Here is a 17,650-nt window from a genome sequence, read left to right on the forward strand (position 1 = left end):
CCCCCCGTGGGGGTGTGTGTGGCGTGTCTGTGTGTGTGAGGGGGTTATCCCCCGCCGTGTGGCAGTGTCGGTGGGGTTCTCCCCCCGTGAAGGGGGGGGGGGGGGGGGGGGGGGGGGGGCGGTCCCTCCTACCGGCTCCGCTCCGCTGCGGACTCCCCGGCCAGAAGTCTTCCCGCTACCACGTGACCCCAGGCCGGTTTCCCCCGCACCGGAAGTCCGCCAACGGACCGGTAGCACTCCTTGTCTGGCGGTGGTTGGCCTCGGATGGTCGCCACCCCTATAGGCTCCGGCCGCTACGTCTATGGTGCGCGTGGCTAGAGCGGCCCCTCTCGCGGAGCACTGTGGGGCGGCCATGGCGGCACTCGGCGAGCTGGTTTGTGGTCGCTGAGGCAACGGCAAGCCGGTGCGGGGTCTGTGGGAGCGGGGCGGGGGCCGGGCCCGGGTCAGTGCTCCGGTGCCTGCCCTCCCGCTGACGCCCGGCCCTGCGCGGGACGGGGACCGGGAGCGGTCGGTGGCGATGGCCGAGGCGAGCGAGGAGTCGCTGCACCGGCTGGCGGGGACGAACCCGGAGGCCGAGGCCGGCGGGCTGGTCCTGCGGAGGCGGAGCGCCGCCACCGAGCAGCACGTCTTCAAGGCGCCGGCGCCACGGGCCTCGCTGCTGGGCCTGGACGTGCTGGCGGCCCAGAAACGGCGGGAGCGTGAGCGTGAGGAGGAGGCGGCCGGTGGGAAGCGGTCCAGGGTCTCCTCCTACAGGGACTGGGAAGAGGGCCGTGACGAGGCGGGCAGTGCCGAGGAAGATGATGATGAGGAGACCGATCGGAGCAGCCGGAGCACCCGCAAGGACAGGTGGGATCAGAGGGGGGATCCGGGTGCTGACGGTGGCATCGGGCACTTTACAGCCGCTGGATCCCCACCGGGGCAACCAGCATGACCGTGGGGTGTGAACAGTGTTGGCATGTGTGGGCGCTGCTCCCTGGAACAGCTGTGGCTAGAACCTCCTACAGCTGTGGCTGGGAGGTCTGGCGATCTCCTCTGGGGAGGACGGGGGGGCACCTCTGTAGGTCCAGGCTTTTCTGAGGGAAAAGCTCTTCTGCTGTTGCCCTCCCTGGGGCGTTATAGGCAGGAGTGCTTTTAGGTGTTGTTAGGACCGCAAACACCACCCATCCTAGTCCTGAGGCTGCTTCCTGATGCCTGGGGCAGTGGCCTGCTCAGAAGCGCACGTGTCCAAGAGCATGGGCGGACTTGGTGGGCTGTTAGCGAAGGATGGAGAGAGTACTTTTAACCATAAGCTTCTGCTATAGCAGAGGTTAGAGCTAGAGTTATATGAGACAAGTCAAAGGCCAGCTATTCGTCAGCACTGCTGAGCTTTTTTTCCCTTTGTTTTGCTTTTCCAGGCATTACCGTTCTGTCCATGTGGAAACACCTTCCTATACAGGGGGTGTCAGCGAGGAGTTTTGGGAACGCAGCCGGCAGCGGGAAAGGGAGCGTCGGGAACACGGTGTCTTTGCCTCCTCCAAGGAGGAGAAGGAACGAAAGAAGGAACGCAGTAGGGATCGGGACCACGATCGTAAACGGGAACGCGGGTAACTGCTCAGAGACCCTTGTGACCCTTCCTGCTTAGGGTTTGGCCTTGTCCCTCATCCTGTTTGTGGTCCTTCGCTAATGTTCGTGGTGTTTTCTGCAAAAGAGTTGGGAAGCCTATTTGTGTATGGGGCACCTGATCTTACTTTCTTTTTGCAGAGGAGTGGGACAGAAGTCGTCACAGCAGCAGATCAGAGAGAGATGGCTCATCAGAGCGGAGCAGCAGGAGGAGTGAACCAGAGAGTCCCAGACATCGGCCCAAAGGTAGGAGTGGGACCCAACAGAGTTCTCATGTGCAACCTAACAGGAAGGGGCTTGTTCTTGTTTCTTGCTGTTTCTGTCAGGCCAAGTGTGGGTAGAAAAGCCTGTATCTTTCGACATTTGTGGTTAGGGCAAACATCAAAGTCCTAGCTTGAGCTGAGTCTGGGAGCAATCTGCCAGCTGTGCATATGTGAAAATCTGGATGATCTCTGTGCAATGGGGTCTGTTCTGGACCTATGCAATAGAAATGTGGTCCTTTGGCAGTTTTCCTAGGAATCGTCGGGTCAGCCCCTAAAGGAAAGGTAGATGGGTACCCTCCGTGCTCCTTGCTAGAAGGTGTAAGGTGGCTCCAGGTGCCTAAGGTCTTGAATATCAGGTGTCAAACCCCATCTCCTCTGCTAGATGCAGCCACGCCATCTCGCTCCAGCTGGGAGGAAGATGATTCTGGCTACAGCAGTGCACGCCGGTCACAGTGGGAATCTCCCTCACCCACACCTTCCTGTCGAGACTCAGAGCGCAGCCACCGGGCATCATCAATGCGGGACACAGACCGGAGAGACCGGGACAGGTACCAGTGGCCAGGGCTACAGCTCTGAGCTGTTCAGCTGCAGAAAGGGGAGAGGGTATGTAAGACTAGTGCTTGTCTGTGGGCACCAATTCCTCCCTCATGCTGTTTTTTCAGGTCTGTGAGGAGCAGGTACTTGGATAAGACACCATTGCCCACCCCATCGTACAAATACAATGAGTGGGCTGATGACCGGAGACATCTGGGGGCCACGCCACGGCTGTCCAGAGGGAGAGGTGAGGAGCTGGGCAGCAGCGGAATCTCCTTCCTTGCACAGAACAAGGTCGGGCTCTGTAGGATTTTCTCTGGAGCGGCCAGGCTGGCGCCTGGGCTAACCAGCTCACTCCCTCCAGGGCGGCGTGCAGATGGGGAAGAGGGCATTGCCTTTGAGACGGAGGAGGAGCGGCAGCAGTGGGAGGACGACCAGCGGGTGAGAGCCTGAAGGCAGACAAGGAGTGGGGTGGGCAGTGGGCTTGGGGCTGCCAGGCTGGCCTGGCTGGGGGACTGCCAGCAGGAGTGGCGGGGTGGGGGGCAGTGGGAGGATGCAGCCTGGCTCGGCCCAGGGAGTGTCTCCGTGGACGTGTGCTGCAGGGGGCTGGCTGCCCTGGCTGGCAGAGCTCAGGGCCATGCCTGTCCCCTTCTAGCAAGCTGACCGGGACTGGTACATGATGGATGAGGGCTACGATGAATTTCACAACCCCTTGGCCTACTCCACTGAGGAGTACGTGAAGAAGCGGGAGCAGCACTTGCATAAGCAGAGGCAGAAGCGTATCTCGGCACAGCGGCGGCAGATTAATGAGGTAGGGGCAAGATGCAAGGTTGGCTTCTCCGAACGTGGGTTTTGCTGCCCCTTGAGAGATCCACTTGCTGGCAGCAAAGGCTGAGTCCGTGCTCTCAGGTGGAGAAGGACAGTGTATCCTGGCTGAGACTGAACAAGGGCTCACGGGGAAACTGGTGTTAAGTTCCCCTGGAAAGTGCGCCCCTGTGGGGCAGAATTTGCGGTGGATTGCAGTATCCAGGGCAGCAGGAACATAGAGGGCAATGGTCCTGCTATTCTGGGCTGTGGGTTACTAGGGCTGTCTACTGTTGGCCCAGTGGATGCTGGGGGCTGCTGCCCTCTGCAAGCAAGTGGGATTATGTCCAGGCTTCCTGGCATACTCTTGAGTATGGCAGGAGCCTTGTGGAGAATGTCTGTCCTGCATTTCCTTGGAGACTGTCCTGTTAACTGTGTGCTTCATATGGCCGGTCTGTGTTTCCTGTATCCTTCTGCTTTCAGTTACTGATTCTTCCCTAGTGCTTGCTTTCAGGATCCCTAGGTTGGAACCATCAGTTTTATCCTGGTGTCAGTGCAGGGCCCAGACCTGAGCTCAGTGTTCTGGTGTGATCTCTTGGGCTTTCTGTGGGGCTTCTGTGTATTTTCTGATATGTTTTTCCTGCAGGATAATGAGCGCTGGGAGACAAATCGCATGCTGACCAGTGGTGTCGTTCATCGGATTGAAGTGGACGAAGATTTTGAGGAGGATAACTCTGCTAAAGTGCATTTGTTGGTGCACAACCTGGTGCCCCCTTTCCTAGATGGAAGGATTGTCTTCACCAAGCAGGTAGAGACTGCGGCTGAAGGCACTGATGGCAGGGAGCCCCGCAAGTGTGAGCTCTTTGTACTGAAGCAATACCTTTTTCCTCTAGCCAGAGCCAGTCATCCCTGTCAAGGATGCCACCTCAGATTTGGCCATCATTGCTCGGAAAGGCAGCCAACTGGTGCGCAAGCACAGGGAGCAAAAGGAGCGTAAGCGGGTATGCTGTGACCTTTTGGCTTTACCTACCCCACTGTACACACATTATGTAGTGTCTCAGAGCTTTTGTTTGCAGGATACATGCTTGGGCAGCAATGATAAAGACTTCATATTTTTACAACCGGGGATATCCTAGCAGCCCAGGTCATTGCATTGTCTCATAAGCAGCTGCTGTGATGTGATTTCCTCAAGCACTGCCTGGGACGTGTGTCACTGTGCACTTATGCAGAGGAGTCTGATCGAAAGAACATTCAGATCAAGGGAGAAGAGAGCAGGTGGAAGAATGCGAGATAGCCTAGGGACAGTCAGCAGTCAGTATGGTGCCGGGATATATCTTGTCATGTCTCAGCAGAGAATTTGGAGGAGGAATATGCAGTAAGGTAACATATTAGGTTTTGGGGGTGTTTTCTAGGGTCTTTCTTTAAAGCTTGTGTGATAGATGTGGGGAAAGCACAAATGTGTTCTTTGTAAATTGAAAGTGAGCTGAATCTGTGCTACTCTGAGTGGAATGGAGGTGGAAGCTAAACTGATACTGGAGGCGAGAGCAAACCAGAATGTGGGAGAGAGACCTGTGAGCACCTGTCAAGAGCTGGAAGATTATCTGTGGTTGAGAGTTATGTAGACTTAAGTATAAATTTAATGGAAGGGTCAGCAACTGGAACCGTTTTCTTAGGAGGTGGTTGATCAGGATGAGGAAGAGGAGAACTTGATATAGGAATGGGGTGTGCGTTGTGCATTGTGCATTGAGGAATTGTGGGACTAATATGCTTTCCTAGTCTTTATGAGTATGATTGCAGAAGAATGATTTGTCAGTGCTTGCTGTGGCAAAGTTACGCTGCTCTCTGTCCTCCCAGGCTCAGCATAAGCATTGGGAGCTGGCAGGCACAAAACTGGGAGACATTATGGGGATCAAGAAAGAAGAGGAGAAAGACGAGATGGTGACAGAGGATGGCAAAGTCGATTACAGGTAGGAGCTTGCTTTGAATTATTCCTGCTCAGCTGGTGACGGGGGCTGTAGGCATAGCAAAGTGTGTGGAGCGGCAGTTTCAGGACTTCTGGTGTTTACTTAGGACTGAGCAGAAGTTTGCTGAACACATGAAAGAAAAAAGTGAAGCCAGCAGCGAGTTTGCCAAGAAGAAATCAATCCTGGAGCAGAGACAGTATCTGCCCATCTTTGCTGTGCAGCAGGAGTTGCTTTCCATCCTCAGGTATGGCAGCTAGGTAGCCGGTCACAGAGCATGCCCAGGGCACTGGCCTACAGCCTACACCTCAGGAACCCGAGTGAGAAGTTCTCCTGGATACCTGGCCTGTTTGGAATCTGTACCCTCAGGAAACAAAACCCATTGCTTTGTGTGGTTTGTGGCAGATCTCTTGCCTGAGTAGGGTGATGCTTGGGAGGCCAGCAGGGCTGTGAATGCAAAAGCCCTTTTTTGTGGTGCATGAAGAAATACTTTTTCCCTTTCTTCAGAGACAACAGCATTGTGATTGTGGTGGGGGAGACAGGGAGTGGGAAGACAACTCAGCTGACACAGTACCTCCATGAGGATGGCTATACAGACTATGGCATGATTGGCTGCACCCAGCCCCGCAGAGTGGCGGCCATGTCGGTTGCCAAGCGGGTCAGTGAAGAGATGGGGGTGCATCTGGGAGAGGAGGTGAGTCTGGCAGTGGGTGCAGCCTGATGATAGTGAGTGCATGGGGCTGTTGAAAGACTTGGTGTTCCCTCTGCCCTCCCAGGTGGGCTATGCCATCCGCTTTGAGGACTGCACATCCGAGAACACAGTGATCAAGTACATGACCGATGGGATCCTTCTTCGTGAGTCGCTGCGAGAGGCTGACCTGGACAACTACAGTGCTATCATCATGGATGAGGCGCATGAGCGCTCACTCAATACTGACGTGCTCTTTGGCCTGCTTCGGGAGGTATGTGTGGCCTGGACTAGAGGACAGCAGCGTAGGCCACGTGAACTGGTCTTAAAGCAGAGTGTTGGCAGGAACAGCCCTTCTCTTCAAGGTCTGGGAGAGGGAGGCAGAGCTGCCACATTTCTGTCTGCACTTGCTGATCCAACATCCTGGTCCCTGGTTCTGGAGGGTTAAATCTCTCCTAGTGCCTAAGTGCTGCCAGAGGATTCCTGGCTCACAGTCAGAAACAGAGATCTTTGCTGGCTTAAGGCTTCCTGGACGCATGTTTTAACTGCACAGATCATACAGAATCTGTGTTCCCTGGCATTAGTGGCCAGTGCCTCCAGGGTACAGCAGAAACTCTGTCCTGTGCTGTTGCCCCAGTAATAATGGAAGCAGTCTGCAGCCATGCACAAATGCCCCTTATTGTTTCTTTCATCTGCTTTGTAGGTGGTGGCCCGACGCTCAGATCTGAAGCTTGTTGTTACTTCAGCCACCATGGATGCAGATAAGTTTGCCTCCTTCTTTGGGAACGTTCCCATTTTCCACATTCCTGGGCGCACTTTCCCTGTTGATATTCTTTTCAGCAAGGTACGGTTGCTGACATTCTTGCAAACAAGAAATGCTGCACAGGAAAGTTCTGTTGTGACAGGAGGGGGCTGTGACTTGGGTGTGCTGTACCCTGTGGTAGACAGAAAGGGTAGAGGAGGAGTAGCCATGCTATGATACAGTCTTGCATGCAGGATGGGGCAGGTGAGATTATTGGCATCTGTAATCTGGGCCGTGCCTTTCAGACCCCACAGGAGGATTATGTGGAGGCTGCAGTGAAACAAGCCCTGCAGGTCCATTTGTCTGGTGCTCCTGGAGACATCCTTGTCTTCATGCCTGGCCAAGAGGACATAGAGGTGAGCTGGAAGGGCAGGCACCATCCTACCCGCCTTGTTATTTTAATCTTACATTTACACCCCTCCTTGTATCTAGGTGACCTCGGAGCAAATTGTGGAGCACCTTGAGGAGCTGGAGAAGGCACCTGCTCTTGCTGTACTGCCTATCTATTCTCAGCTACCGTCAGACTTGCAGGCCAAGATCTTCCAGAAGGTGCTGATGTGTGCTCTGTGATAGGAGTGGGAATAGGGAAAACTAGTGCAGGGAAAACTGCTGAGTATGGGTGAGAGGTGCAGGCATGCCTTTTTGTATTTCATGTGGAGAGTGAGAGAAAGCTTGTGCCCCCCTCAACTTCCCAGGAGTCATTCCTGTCCTTCTGAGTTCTGTGTTGCTGCTCTGCACTCTTTCTCAGCAGTGCAGAGGCCCCTGCCCAGGGATTTGACTGATGTGCAGTATGCTTGCAGGCTCCGGATGGAGTCAGGAAGTGCATTGTTGCCACTAACATTGCAGAAACCTCACTGACAGTGGATGGCATCATGTTTGTGATTGACTCTGGCTACTGCAAGTTGAAGGTAAGCCAAGATTTCCTATACTGTTTATGTCTGTGATTTCTTGGCTTGGGTTGAGGGAGTTCTGTGATAGTGACCTAGCTTTCCCCTTACTTTAGTCTATTCTTGTGCCCTGCAGGTTTTCAACCCCCGTATAGGCATGGATGCACTGCAGATCTACCCCATCAGTCAAGCCAATGCCAATCAGAGGGCAGGCCGAGCTGGCCGAACAGGCCCAGGCCACTGCTTCAGGTAGGCATGCCACTGGTGTTGCTGTTCCTGTCCCTGTCTTTTCTGCAGCTTGGCATCAGCCTATATATTTATTTTTCTCACTGGAGTTGTTTGTTATCTTGAACTTCTGGCACAACGAGGGCAGTAGGCAGGCCTTGAGGCCTTTTGGACCCAGTGCTTTTGCAGAGGAAAGGATGTGCTCCTGCTTTTTCCCTTGCCCACCTTGCCTCGCAGCTGTTGTGCTGTCAGGATAATGGCCAAGCTGAAGGCAGCTTTCTCAGGGCTTTGCTTGGAGACTGGTTTGCGCCCAGGGAAGGACTGTGCTTGGGAGGGGTGGACACTGTACTGCAGCCCAGGCACCCTTACGTGCTGGGGAGGCCGTGCTTTGGCCTGGGTAGGGGTTCCTCCCTGGGGTCCTGCTGGCTGGCCTGGCTGAGTGCAAAGCTGCTGTGCTGTGCCATGCCTGACACGGGGTGGGCAACGGCTGGTGAGTCAGTAAGGAGCAGTGACCTGAACTGGGAAATAGTGCTCTTGGCATCTGTTCCCCAGGCTCTACACCCAGAGTGCCTACAAGAATGAGCTGCTGACAACCACGGTGCCCGAGATCCAGCGCACCAACCTTGCCAATGTAGTGCTTTTGCTCAAGTCCCTGGGCGTGCAGGACCTCCTGCAGTTCCACTTCATGGATCCACCCCCTGAGGACAACATGCTGAACTCCATGTACCAGCTGTGGATTCTGGGGGCCCTGGATAACACAGGTATTGGCTGCTGGGGCAAGCTGTCAGCCCCTGGGACTGGGACCTGCCCAGCTGCTGAGCCCTGGTTGTTCCTGCAGGTGGTCTGACCTCAACAGGACGTCTCATGGTGGAGTTCCCACTGGATCCTGCACTCTCCAAAATGCTCATTGTCTCCTGTGACATGGGTTGCAGCTCTGAGATCTTGCTCATTGTCTCCATGTTGTCTGTGCCTGCCATCTTTTATCGGCCTAAGGTACCTATTTGCTCTTCCAGCAGTTCGGGGCTTTCCCCTGCCTTTGATTAACCTGTGTTCTTTGTTCACCCTTCAGGGCCGAGAGGAGGAGAGTGACCAAGTGAGGGAGAAATTTGCTGTTCCAGAGAGTGATCACTTGACTTACTTGAACGTCTACCTGCAGTGGAAGAACAACAGCTATTCTACACTGTGGTGCAACCAGCACTTCATCCATGCCAAGGCCATGCGGAAGGTGAGGCTGTGGCAACAAGGCTGGGGGAGGGAGCCTTATGTAGGAGAGGTATCTGACTGCCACACACCTTTGCAGGTGCGAGAGGTGCGTGCCCAGCTCAAGGACATTATGGTTCAGCAGCGGATGAGCCTAGCATCCTGTGGTACCGACTGGGATGTTGTCAGGAAGTGCATCTGTGCTGCATATTTCCATCAAGCTGCAAAGCTGAAGGTAAGAGATGTCTGTGCTAGTCTAGGGGCTGTGAAGCCCTGTCTGGGAACAGGTGGGCTAACTACACCTCTCTCCGCAGGGCATTGGGGAGTATGTGAACATCCGCACAGGCATGCCCTGCCACCTGCACCCCACGAGCTCTCTGTTTGGCATGGGCTATACACCAGACTACATTGTCTATCATGAGCTGGTCATGACAACCAAGGTGAGCTTGAGCTGAGGACTGGTGATGAGGGCGACGAGTGCTCTGAGGCACATGGAGTGGGCTTTACTGTGATACTAGGATCTATCAGAAGGGCAATTCTCATCTATGCCAACTAGGCATGTCTATGTCATTTGCAGAGTCCTGCTTGTCCCTTTCTCAATATTTTTTCCTGGCTTATGTGGGACAGGTCTGAACCTCTTTGTGGTCTCACCGCATCCAGCCCATAGAAGCTTCTGAGACCAGGAAGAATGGTCTGGATGGAGTCTAGTCCCAGTGTGAGAAGTGCCATCAGCCAGTGGGGGAGAGGGGGAGCTGCCATGGCTCTGGAAATGGTCCCCAACCCTTGAGAGTGCCATCCTGCTACCCTGGTCTTTCCTTCTGTCCCTGCAGGAATACATGCAGTGTGTCACTGCTGTGGATGGAGAGTGGCTGGCAGAGCTGGGCCCCATGTTCTACAGTATCAAACATGCTGGCAAATCACGCCAGGTGAGTCTCCTGTCCAGAAAGAGCTGATGGACAGGCCCACTGCCTGCCTGTTCTAATGTGGGGTATGTGTGTTTTGACACGGAGGGAGCAGGCCCCTGGGCCTGCAGAGAGGGCTGCTGGCCAGCCTTCTGCCTGTTCCTGACCTGCTGCTGCCTTGCTCCAGGAGAACCGCCGCCGTGCCAAGGAGGAAGTGTCTGCTATGGAGGAAGAGATGGCTTTGGCTGAGGAGCAGCTGCGGGCCCGCCGGGAGGAACAGGAACGCCGTAACCCGCTGGGCAGTTCAAGGTAGGTGCTGGCCCTGCCTGGCCCTGGGTTGCCTGCATAAGAGCAGTAGGCAACTGTGTAGAGGATCCCAACTTCCCCGTGGGTGTTCTAACGCAGGGAAGGCGGTATATTCCACTAATCACCCTTGTACTCTCCTAGCAGATCTACTAAAATCTACACCCCTGGGCGGAAGGAGCAAGGGGAGCCCCTGACACCACGACGCACCCCAGCCCGCTTTGGCCTCTAAGAAGGCAGTGCCTGTTGCTTTGAGGCTTAAAGACTTCCAGGAGCAGATGAGTCTAGGAGAGCGCCCAGCTCCTCTGATTACTGTACTCTGAGGCGCGCTACAGCTTGCGGCCCAGGAAGGCTTTGGTGCTTGGCACTAATTTTGTTACAGAACAGAAAGAATTTTATTTGTTTAAAAGTTTTCAGTCTAATCTTTGCTTTGTTTTGTGCTGCTGCTTGTCCTGGGGTTGAGTGTTGGGTGGAGGCAGCCCTGCACAATTCTGCAGGGCTGGTTTCATCAACTTGTTGCCCTGTGGAGCCTGGGACAAGGCACAGAATTACGCTGACTTAGAGGGCAAAGGCAACCTGTCTGTGGCCCGTACTACTGCAAAGGCAGCTCTCCCACAGCCCGTGCCCTAGGCAGGCAGCTGGTGCCCAGCTGTCCCTGCACACATTAGCCCATAGGCACGGCCCTGTTTCAGGCCAGGCGGCGTCAGGAATTCCACCCACCTTTAGCTGCTCACATTTGTGGTGCTGCTCATGTGTTCTGACCATGAGGTATGTGTTTTTCTCCTGCATCCTGCCCAGTGTGTCTGGAAGATGCCTGGAGGATAGGCAGGGGAGATGGGGTAGTGACAGTGATGCAGAGACTATCCTCATCTGCTGGCCTTGCAGGAGCTTGGGTAGTCCAGCAGTTGTCCAGCTGTCCCATACACCCCTGCCAACAGCAGTAACTGCTGCGTGTGGAGAGCTCAGCCCCACTCCCTGTGTTCGCCACTTACTCCTTTTCACCTGTCAGCTCTGTCATCTGCTTGATTTGCCGCTGGATCTTGTGCCCTAGTTTCTCATTTGACTGCCTGAAAATAAGGTGTGAGTTGGTGTGAGAAGGCAGCCACCTGCCCCTCTTCTCCAGTAAGGCTTCTCACTCGCATCTGCTCCTTCGCACCCTGGAAGATGTTGGCCGGCACCAGCTCCCTCTCATCACACAGCCTGCTACTGTTGGAGCATGCCAGAGTGTGGGAAGAGCGCAGGGTTTCTACCTGGAAAGAACAAGCCCCCATGCCGTGTGGGAGCCAGCTCTTTCCAGCCTCTGTGAGCCCAGGACTGAAGGCAGTTAGAGGAACCAGGCTCTGCTGGGGCAGCAGCCTTTGGGGCTGAGCAGAGAGCCTGGAGATGTCAGTGCCTTGGGAGAGCTGCTCTGGAGAACTGTTGCCTCAGCACCACGGGCTGTCATAACATAGTAGTTCCAGGCTGAAGGGCATTTTTCTAGTGACTGAGCAAAGAAGGCTAGTTTAAGGAGAACAAGACGTTCATCCCTGCTGCCAGTAGGCCCACAGTCTCCTCCCTCGGTGGCCTGGGATCTGCAGTATGCTGTCCCCTGCCCTGTCCTCTCCACCTCTCCTCCTGCCTGTCTGTCGTTCACTGGTGCGAGGGGCCCAGCCTGCGCCTGCTGCCCTTGGGCTGTGGAGCTGCCTGTTTCTACCCTGCACCTGCTCTGTTGCCTTGCTGAGCTCTTCCTTGAGGAAAGCCAGCTCAACCTTGCAAACAACCAGCTCCTCTCGCGTAGCCAGAGCGTGCTCGCTGTCCTGGTGTAGCTGCTTCCACTGCTGGGCTTGGCTGCTCAGCTCCCGCAGCTTTTCCTGGAGGGAGCGGGCCTGTTGGTGGCATAGAGAGGCAGTGAGAGAGGTGCAGGCTGAGCACAGGCTCCTGGGGCCCTGTGGGAAGGCTTGGGACATGCTTACCCTCCTGGCCTGCTCTGCGCCTGGGACCCCAGCGGCTTCCTCAGCTGCCAGTGGAGCTGCTGCCTGTCGTCCTCACAGGCTGCAATCCTCTCCTCCTGCCTGGCTTTCTCTTGCTGGGCTTGGGCCAGCTCTGCCTTCAGGGTGGCCATGTCCTGCACCTGCACGGGACAGGGAGGGTGGCTGGCCAAGCTGTGGGCAGGCTGGGGCTCTCCCCAGCAGCTAGTGCTGCCCAGGAGGACAGGGCTCTGGCGCCGAGGGCTGCACGGTGGCTGGCTGCATCTTGGGGCTCTCCTGTCCCTGCTCTTACCTGTCGCAGCAGCTCTGCCATGTGCTTTCTGTTGGAGGCCACTTCTTGGTGCAGGTGTTGGATGGTATCCCTGGCACTGCTGAGCTGCTGCAGACTTCGCTGCTTCTGGGCCTGGGTGGCTTCCAGCTCCTCCTGCAGCCAAGCCAGGCTGTGCTGCAGGCCCTGGCACTGCTCCTCCTGTGCACCCAGCTGCAGAGAAGCCGGTGTGTTAGTGGGTGCTGTTGCTGTGCTAGTGCCACAGCGAGGCCTGTGCCCTCTCTCCTGCTGCCAATCCCAGCTTACTGCCCTGTCCTGCAGCGCTGGCTTTGCTGCAGGGCTTTCTTCATTCTCTTGAGGGTGCTGGTCCACTCCTTTGCCTGCTGCAGCTCTTGCTAGAGCTTTTCTTTCCCATCCTGCTGATGGCACAGCTTCCCTTGCAGCTCCCATGGCATGCAGTACCCACGGGGCAGGGGAGACTGGGGCTGGGCCGATGGTGGGACCCCACAGCAGATCTTGCCTGCTACCTGCCTGCTCCCTCAGGACTTGGAACTGTTCCTGGCTCCTCTGCAGCCTCTCTTCAGCATGGGCTACAGCATGCATGTGCTGCAGTGACTGCTTGACGGTCACCTGCCGTTTCCACTGCCACTGGCTCAGCTTTGCCTGCAGCTGCACTGCCACCTCGCTGGGGACAAGGGCACAGTCAGAGCTGTGGCAGCCCCAGGCTGCCCTCCCTTGATGGAGTAGGCGCAGGCAGAACCCTGGTAGGGCCCTGGCTGGGCCGGGGACAGCCAGCCTCAAGGCCTGCCTACCTGCTCTGTGCCTGCTCACTTCTGCAGCACTTGCAGCTTGGCCTCCACCTCGCAACTGGCCTTGCACTGCGCACCCTTCTCCAAGTGCAGGCATGGCTGCTCCTCTGTGTGCTGCAGGATGCTCGGGGCTGGCAGGTGCGCCTGTGCCTGGGCTGCTTGAGAGGGCGGGGGCAGGCTGGCATTGCCTCTCCCCATGCTGTCCCAGGGCTTCTGTGGGAAGCGGAGCCGTGCTCAGCCTTGCGGCATGGCTTTGGGCCGTCTGTTCTTGTAGCTCCTATGCCCCCCTTGGCTGCTTCCCCGCAGGCTTGGGGAGCTGCCTCTCCACCTTCCCAGACGTGCACGGGGAAGCACTGTCTGCCCTGTAACTCTGCCACTAGTGATGCCCCAAAAGTGCAGGGTGCCTGCAGGGTCTTGCATTTCCCCACTGTTGCACCTTATGGATGCCAGATGTCACCTTGCTGTTGCCCTCTGCCACTGCAGCAAGCCACGGGCTCCAGCTACCACTGGGCCTGGGCTCCCTGCTGGAGCCACCAAGAATGTGGATCCCCAGGGTGCTGGCTGCAGGCTCCAGCCCTCACATGTCCCAGCCCTGGGGCCCTGGATGCCCCCCTCCTTGCTCACCCCACCTTCCTCAGCATTGCTTTGCCCAGCCCCTCTCCAGCCGTGTGTCCTGTGCCTGGTACTGGTGCTCCTCAGCTGCACACTTCTGCCTGCAGTGCATCACCTCTGCGTCTGCCATCACCCGTGTGAGCAGCATGGCTGCTGGCTCCTGCCTGGCCCCATGCACCTGCGCTGTCTGTGGCTGCTCAGCTGCCGGCACCGACCTGCTCAAGCAGCTCTGTGTGCTCCTTCAGTCTGCCGTAGCTGGTGTCAGAATGGCTGTAGGTGGCCATGCAGGAGGTGACCTCTGTCTGCACCGCCTCATCCTTCTGCTCCTGTGGAGAGGTGCATCACTGGCCTGTGGTACCCAGCAGGGTGCGGGACCCCCTGTATCACCCTGTGCCGCAGCTGTGGAGAGGCCACAGATGAAGAAGCAGCTAGTGTGGGACAGTCTGCGGGCAATGGGCTGTTGAGAAGGGCCTGTGGCAGAGGAATGTGGCCTGCACCAGGTGGGAGGCAGGATGGCTGCTGGCTCCTGGCCTTTTCATCCCTGTGCGGCCCCTGCAGTGCCCTCCCTGTTGTGGCAGTGTCTGCTGGACACCCAGCAGCCCTGGAAAGGCATCCCTGCGGTCCCTGGCTTGTGACAGGGCATGGGCAACGTGGGGAGAGTGGTGAGCTGAGCTCCCCGGCAGGACTGCGGGCTGCAGCAGTACCACCAGTGCAGGGATGTGCCCAGGGTGTCAGTAGGGCCACTGGGGGCTGCAGTCTTCCAGCTCTGCTCAGCTGGGTGGACCGGGCCATGCCAACTGTGCCAGCCCTTTGCCTGGGCTGGCTGGGCTGTTCCGTACACAGTGCAGTGCTAAATCCTTGTCCCACCATGGCTGGCAGGACAACCCCTGCCCTCTCATGGTGGGGCTGGTCACCAGCTGTTTGCACAGGCAGGGCACTTGGGCAGGCATGGTGCCTAGCCCCTGATGGGATGGTTTTAGGGGGTGCATGGCCTCATGAAGCCTGGCCTGTGGCCATTGTGCCTGGCAGTGGTACCTTGCTCATCACCATTTGGTATTGCTGCATCAGAAAGACCAATACTTGGTGCTTCTGCTCCACTGCGTGCTCCTGCTGCTCCAGCTGGACCAGCTGCTTGTTGTTTGTGCCTGCGGAAGTCCAAGTCCAGTTGCAGCTCCTGTATCGAGCCCAGCGCCTGTGCTAACTCCAGCTTCTGTTGCTGAGTGTCCTGGCATGCTTGGGGCTCCCCTTGCTGTGGCTCCAGCACTGATGCTTGCTTCTGGCCCTATAACATAGCATGAGCAGCATCTGTCTGGCTCATTGCTGTGGCCAGCCCATCTCACAGCTCCTGCCAGGCACTGGAGATGGATGACAGTGCTGGCAGTCCAGGTTTTGGTCAGAGAGCAGCAATGCAGTATGCTGATGACCAGTGGGTGCAGACCTCTTGCCCTCCAGGCAGCACCACCTTGTGTGTGTGTACTGACAGTCTCCTTGGGCTCACAAACAGCCAAGCCCCCAATTCTGCTGACACTTGGCACTACAGTGATGCCAGCGTGAGCTGTGGCTGCTGCGGAAAATATTGGCAGTAGGACCAGTACAGCCGCAGCAGGACTGGATGCCCCTGAGCCCTTGTGCTCTCCCTAGCCCTGGGGAACGAGCTGTCTGGTGGCACTGGTGAGGGCTGGGGCCAGGGCCTTCTATACCACCCAGCCATCAGCCTGTGACTACACCACCAGTGCCTGGGGTGGGAGTGGGGTCGGCACTGCTCACCTGAGGCCGCCAGGCCTTTGTCTCCTCCTGAAGCTGCTGGATGGAGCTGCTCAGCTCTGGTGTTGCCTCCTTCGCTCCCAGTAGCTCTCCACAGGGACCCTCAGGCTGGCCCAGAGGTGTAGGAACCCTGCCGGACATGCCACATTTTGGCCATTCTCTCACTGCTGGAGGAACCACAACATGGGACAGGCCTTTCCCGCTGGCTCCAGACAACCATTGGTCCCAGGGAGGGGGCAGCCAGGGATGTCACCCCATCCTGTCGGGGGCAGCCCCTCATCCTGTGGCATTGGCACTGCAACTCGCCATCACAGGAGCACCCGGTGCCAGCAGGAGATGCTGAGCGTGGGGCTCCTGCAAAAGCAGGGCAGAGCTGCACGGGGGCCCACGGTCCTCCCTGCTTTCCATGAAGCACAAGCCCCCACTGCTGCCTGCAGTCCTGACCGAAGCCTTCCCGTGGCATGCTCCTCGATGGTGCTCTGTCCCTGGCATGCCATGACACTGCTCTGCCAGCAGCCTGTGCCCTGGTGCGGTTCTGGGAGCAATGTGCAGAACCAGAACCTTGTGATGTCATGCACTGGGGAACTCCTCCTGGAGCTGGTGCCTCCAGCAAGCCCCATCCCACCCTGCTGGCGTACCCAGCACTGGCTGGTACATAGTGAGGCCTGTGGCATCCTCGTGCCATGGCTGAGCCCTACCAGCCTCACACTGCCCTTGCACCCTCTTCTCTCTTTGCACCCTCTTCTGTCTGTGCTACCCACCTGGCACCCTCCTTGTGGCTGTGTTCTGGCCTTGTTGCTGGCCCCAGGACATGCTACAGGCCCGCAGCCAGGGGTCTGGGCCAGTGGGGCCAGCAGTAGTGCCACGCTCAGTGCCATACCCCGCGACAGCTGGGCACAGCTGCCTCCCACTGTGCTGGCCTGCAGCTGCCTGAGATGCCCCCCTGAGCTGCGCTGGGCTCTCAGAGCAGTTATTGACCACATCAACTAAGGCTGCTGCTTTGTGTTCCTCCCTGTCAAAAAGGTAAAAATAACAGGAACAAGTTGTCAGAAATGAAATTTCAATTTCTCCACGCCCTTCCCTGTCCATGCAGCTTCCCAGCACAGATCAATAGTGTTTAGACAGCCAAGGAGATTTTTTCCCCTCTTAAAGCAGCAGATCAATAGCAGAAAAAAACCCAAACCCAAAACAAACCCTCTGCCTGTGTGTGTGCATGCATGTGTTATAGTAATTGTGAAGAAATGGGGCCTGAGGCTGCCCAAGCAATGAGATGGCAGCAGCTAGGGGGTGGGTGGCTGCGTGGTGTGGTCCCCTGCTCTGCACACCATGCATAGGGCACGGCCGGCAGGACCCACCGCAGGGGCACATCCTGGCAGGGCTCTGGGCCCCGGGGAGGCTGAGTGTCCCCCAGAAGCTTCCAGCGCCCATGGGTGAGGAGAGGCTGTGGGGATGGAGATGAGCCTGGCTGTCAGCCTGACTGCTGCTGGGGGGGCAGTCGATAGCAATGCAGATCAGCAGGTGCATGTGCAGCACTGATCTGCTGGGGAGAGGGCAGGCAGCTTTTGCAACGGGAAAAATCCTGTCATGCAACCCTGCAGGAAACTTTCACCCAGGGCTTTTAGGAGAACGACCCGCCAGCACACAGGGGATGGATGGACTGGTGCTGGGAGGAGGAATCTGTGTCCAGCCTTGGCAGGCAGTGACCTCCAGCCGGTTCCTGGGGCACAGGGGACCTGCCCCATCCCGTGGGGCTGCAGGTCACCCTGTAGACAGTGAGAGGTGTGGCTGCCAAAGCACCAGGTATGTAAGATGGTGAGCAGACAGGGAGAGAGGCAGTGCTAGCTCAGGGTGGATAACTGTGCAGCAGTGCAGTCGTGTGAAAAACAGTCCACAGAGGTATGGTGTGGATGGGCTTGCTGGCTGGTGAGATGGGGGTCTGTGCTGCCTGAGCTGGGGGGCCTCTGGGCAAGCCATGCACCCCAGGCCAGGGTGCTTGCTGAGGTGGGGCAAGCAGATGGAGCTGCCCCACCATGGCTTAGCAGCTCTGGGGAGTGTGTGGCTG

General features: G+C 57.2%; 1 protein-coding gene across 2 annotated transcripts; it reads left to right on the forward strand.

Annotated features, from left to right (window-relative positions):
• Nucleotides 1-271: 271 nt before the first annotated feature.
• On the forward strand, nt 272-10,580 carry DHX38 (DEAH-box helicase 38). Of its 2 annotated transcripts, none has more exons than XM_055818905.1 (26): nt 272-846; nt 1,395-1,581; nt 1,740-1,845; nt 2,245-2,410; nt 2,525-2,643; nt 2,761-2,837; nt 3,052-3,207; nt 3,847-4,008; nt 4,094-4,201; nt 5,055-5,167; nt 5,271-5,408; nt 5,669-5,855; nt 5,938-6,123; nt 6,553-6,693; nt 6,897-7,007; nt 7,084-7,200; nt 7,452-7,559; nt 7,675-7,787; nt 8,316-8,524; nt 8,602-8,756; nt 8,833-8,988; nt 9,064-9,198; nt 9,278-9,403; nt 9,794-9,889; nt 10,053-10,174; nt 10,313-10,580. In XM_055818905.1, the coding sequence occupies exons 1-26, from the start codon at nt 518-520 to the stop codon at nt 10,398-10,400; spliced, it is 3,711 nt and encodes a 1,236-aa protein (XP_055674880.1). In that variant the 5' UTR covers nt 272-517; the 3' UTR covers nt 10,401-10,580. The 2 variants fall into 2 exon arrangements, with proteins under 2 accessions (XP_055674880.1, XP_055674881.1); XM_055818906.1 differs by having other exon boundaries at nt 274-846; nt 10,316-10,580.
• Nucleotides 10,581-17,650: the final 7,070 nt, after the last annotated feature.

Source organism: Falco peregrinus, chromosome 14, assembly GCF_023634155.1.
Source record: "Falco peregrinus isolate bFalPer1 chromosome 14, bFalPer1.pri, whole genome shotgun sequence".
NCBI lineage: Eukaryota > Metazoa > Chordata > Aves > Falconiformes > Falconidae > Falco > Falco peregrinus.

Excerpts from the sequence above, each read along its gene's own strand:
- DHX38 (XM_055818905.1), top strand. The coding sequence starts at position 518 with ATGGCCGAGGCGAGCGAGGAGTCGCTGCACCGGCTGGCGGGGACGAAC. Across the intron at positions 4,009-4,093 it reads GGATTGTCTTCACCAAGCAG|CCAGAGCCAGTCATCCCTGT; the intron begins GTAGAGACTGCG and ends TTTTTCCTCTAG. Across the intron at positions 6,694-6,896 it reads TTGATATTCTTTTCAGCAAG|ACCCCACAGGAGGATTATGT; the intron begins GTACGGTTGCTG and ends CGTGCCTTTCAG.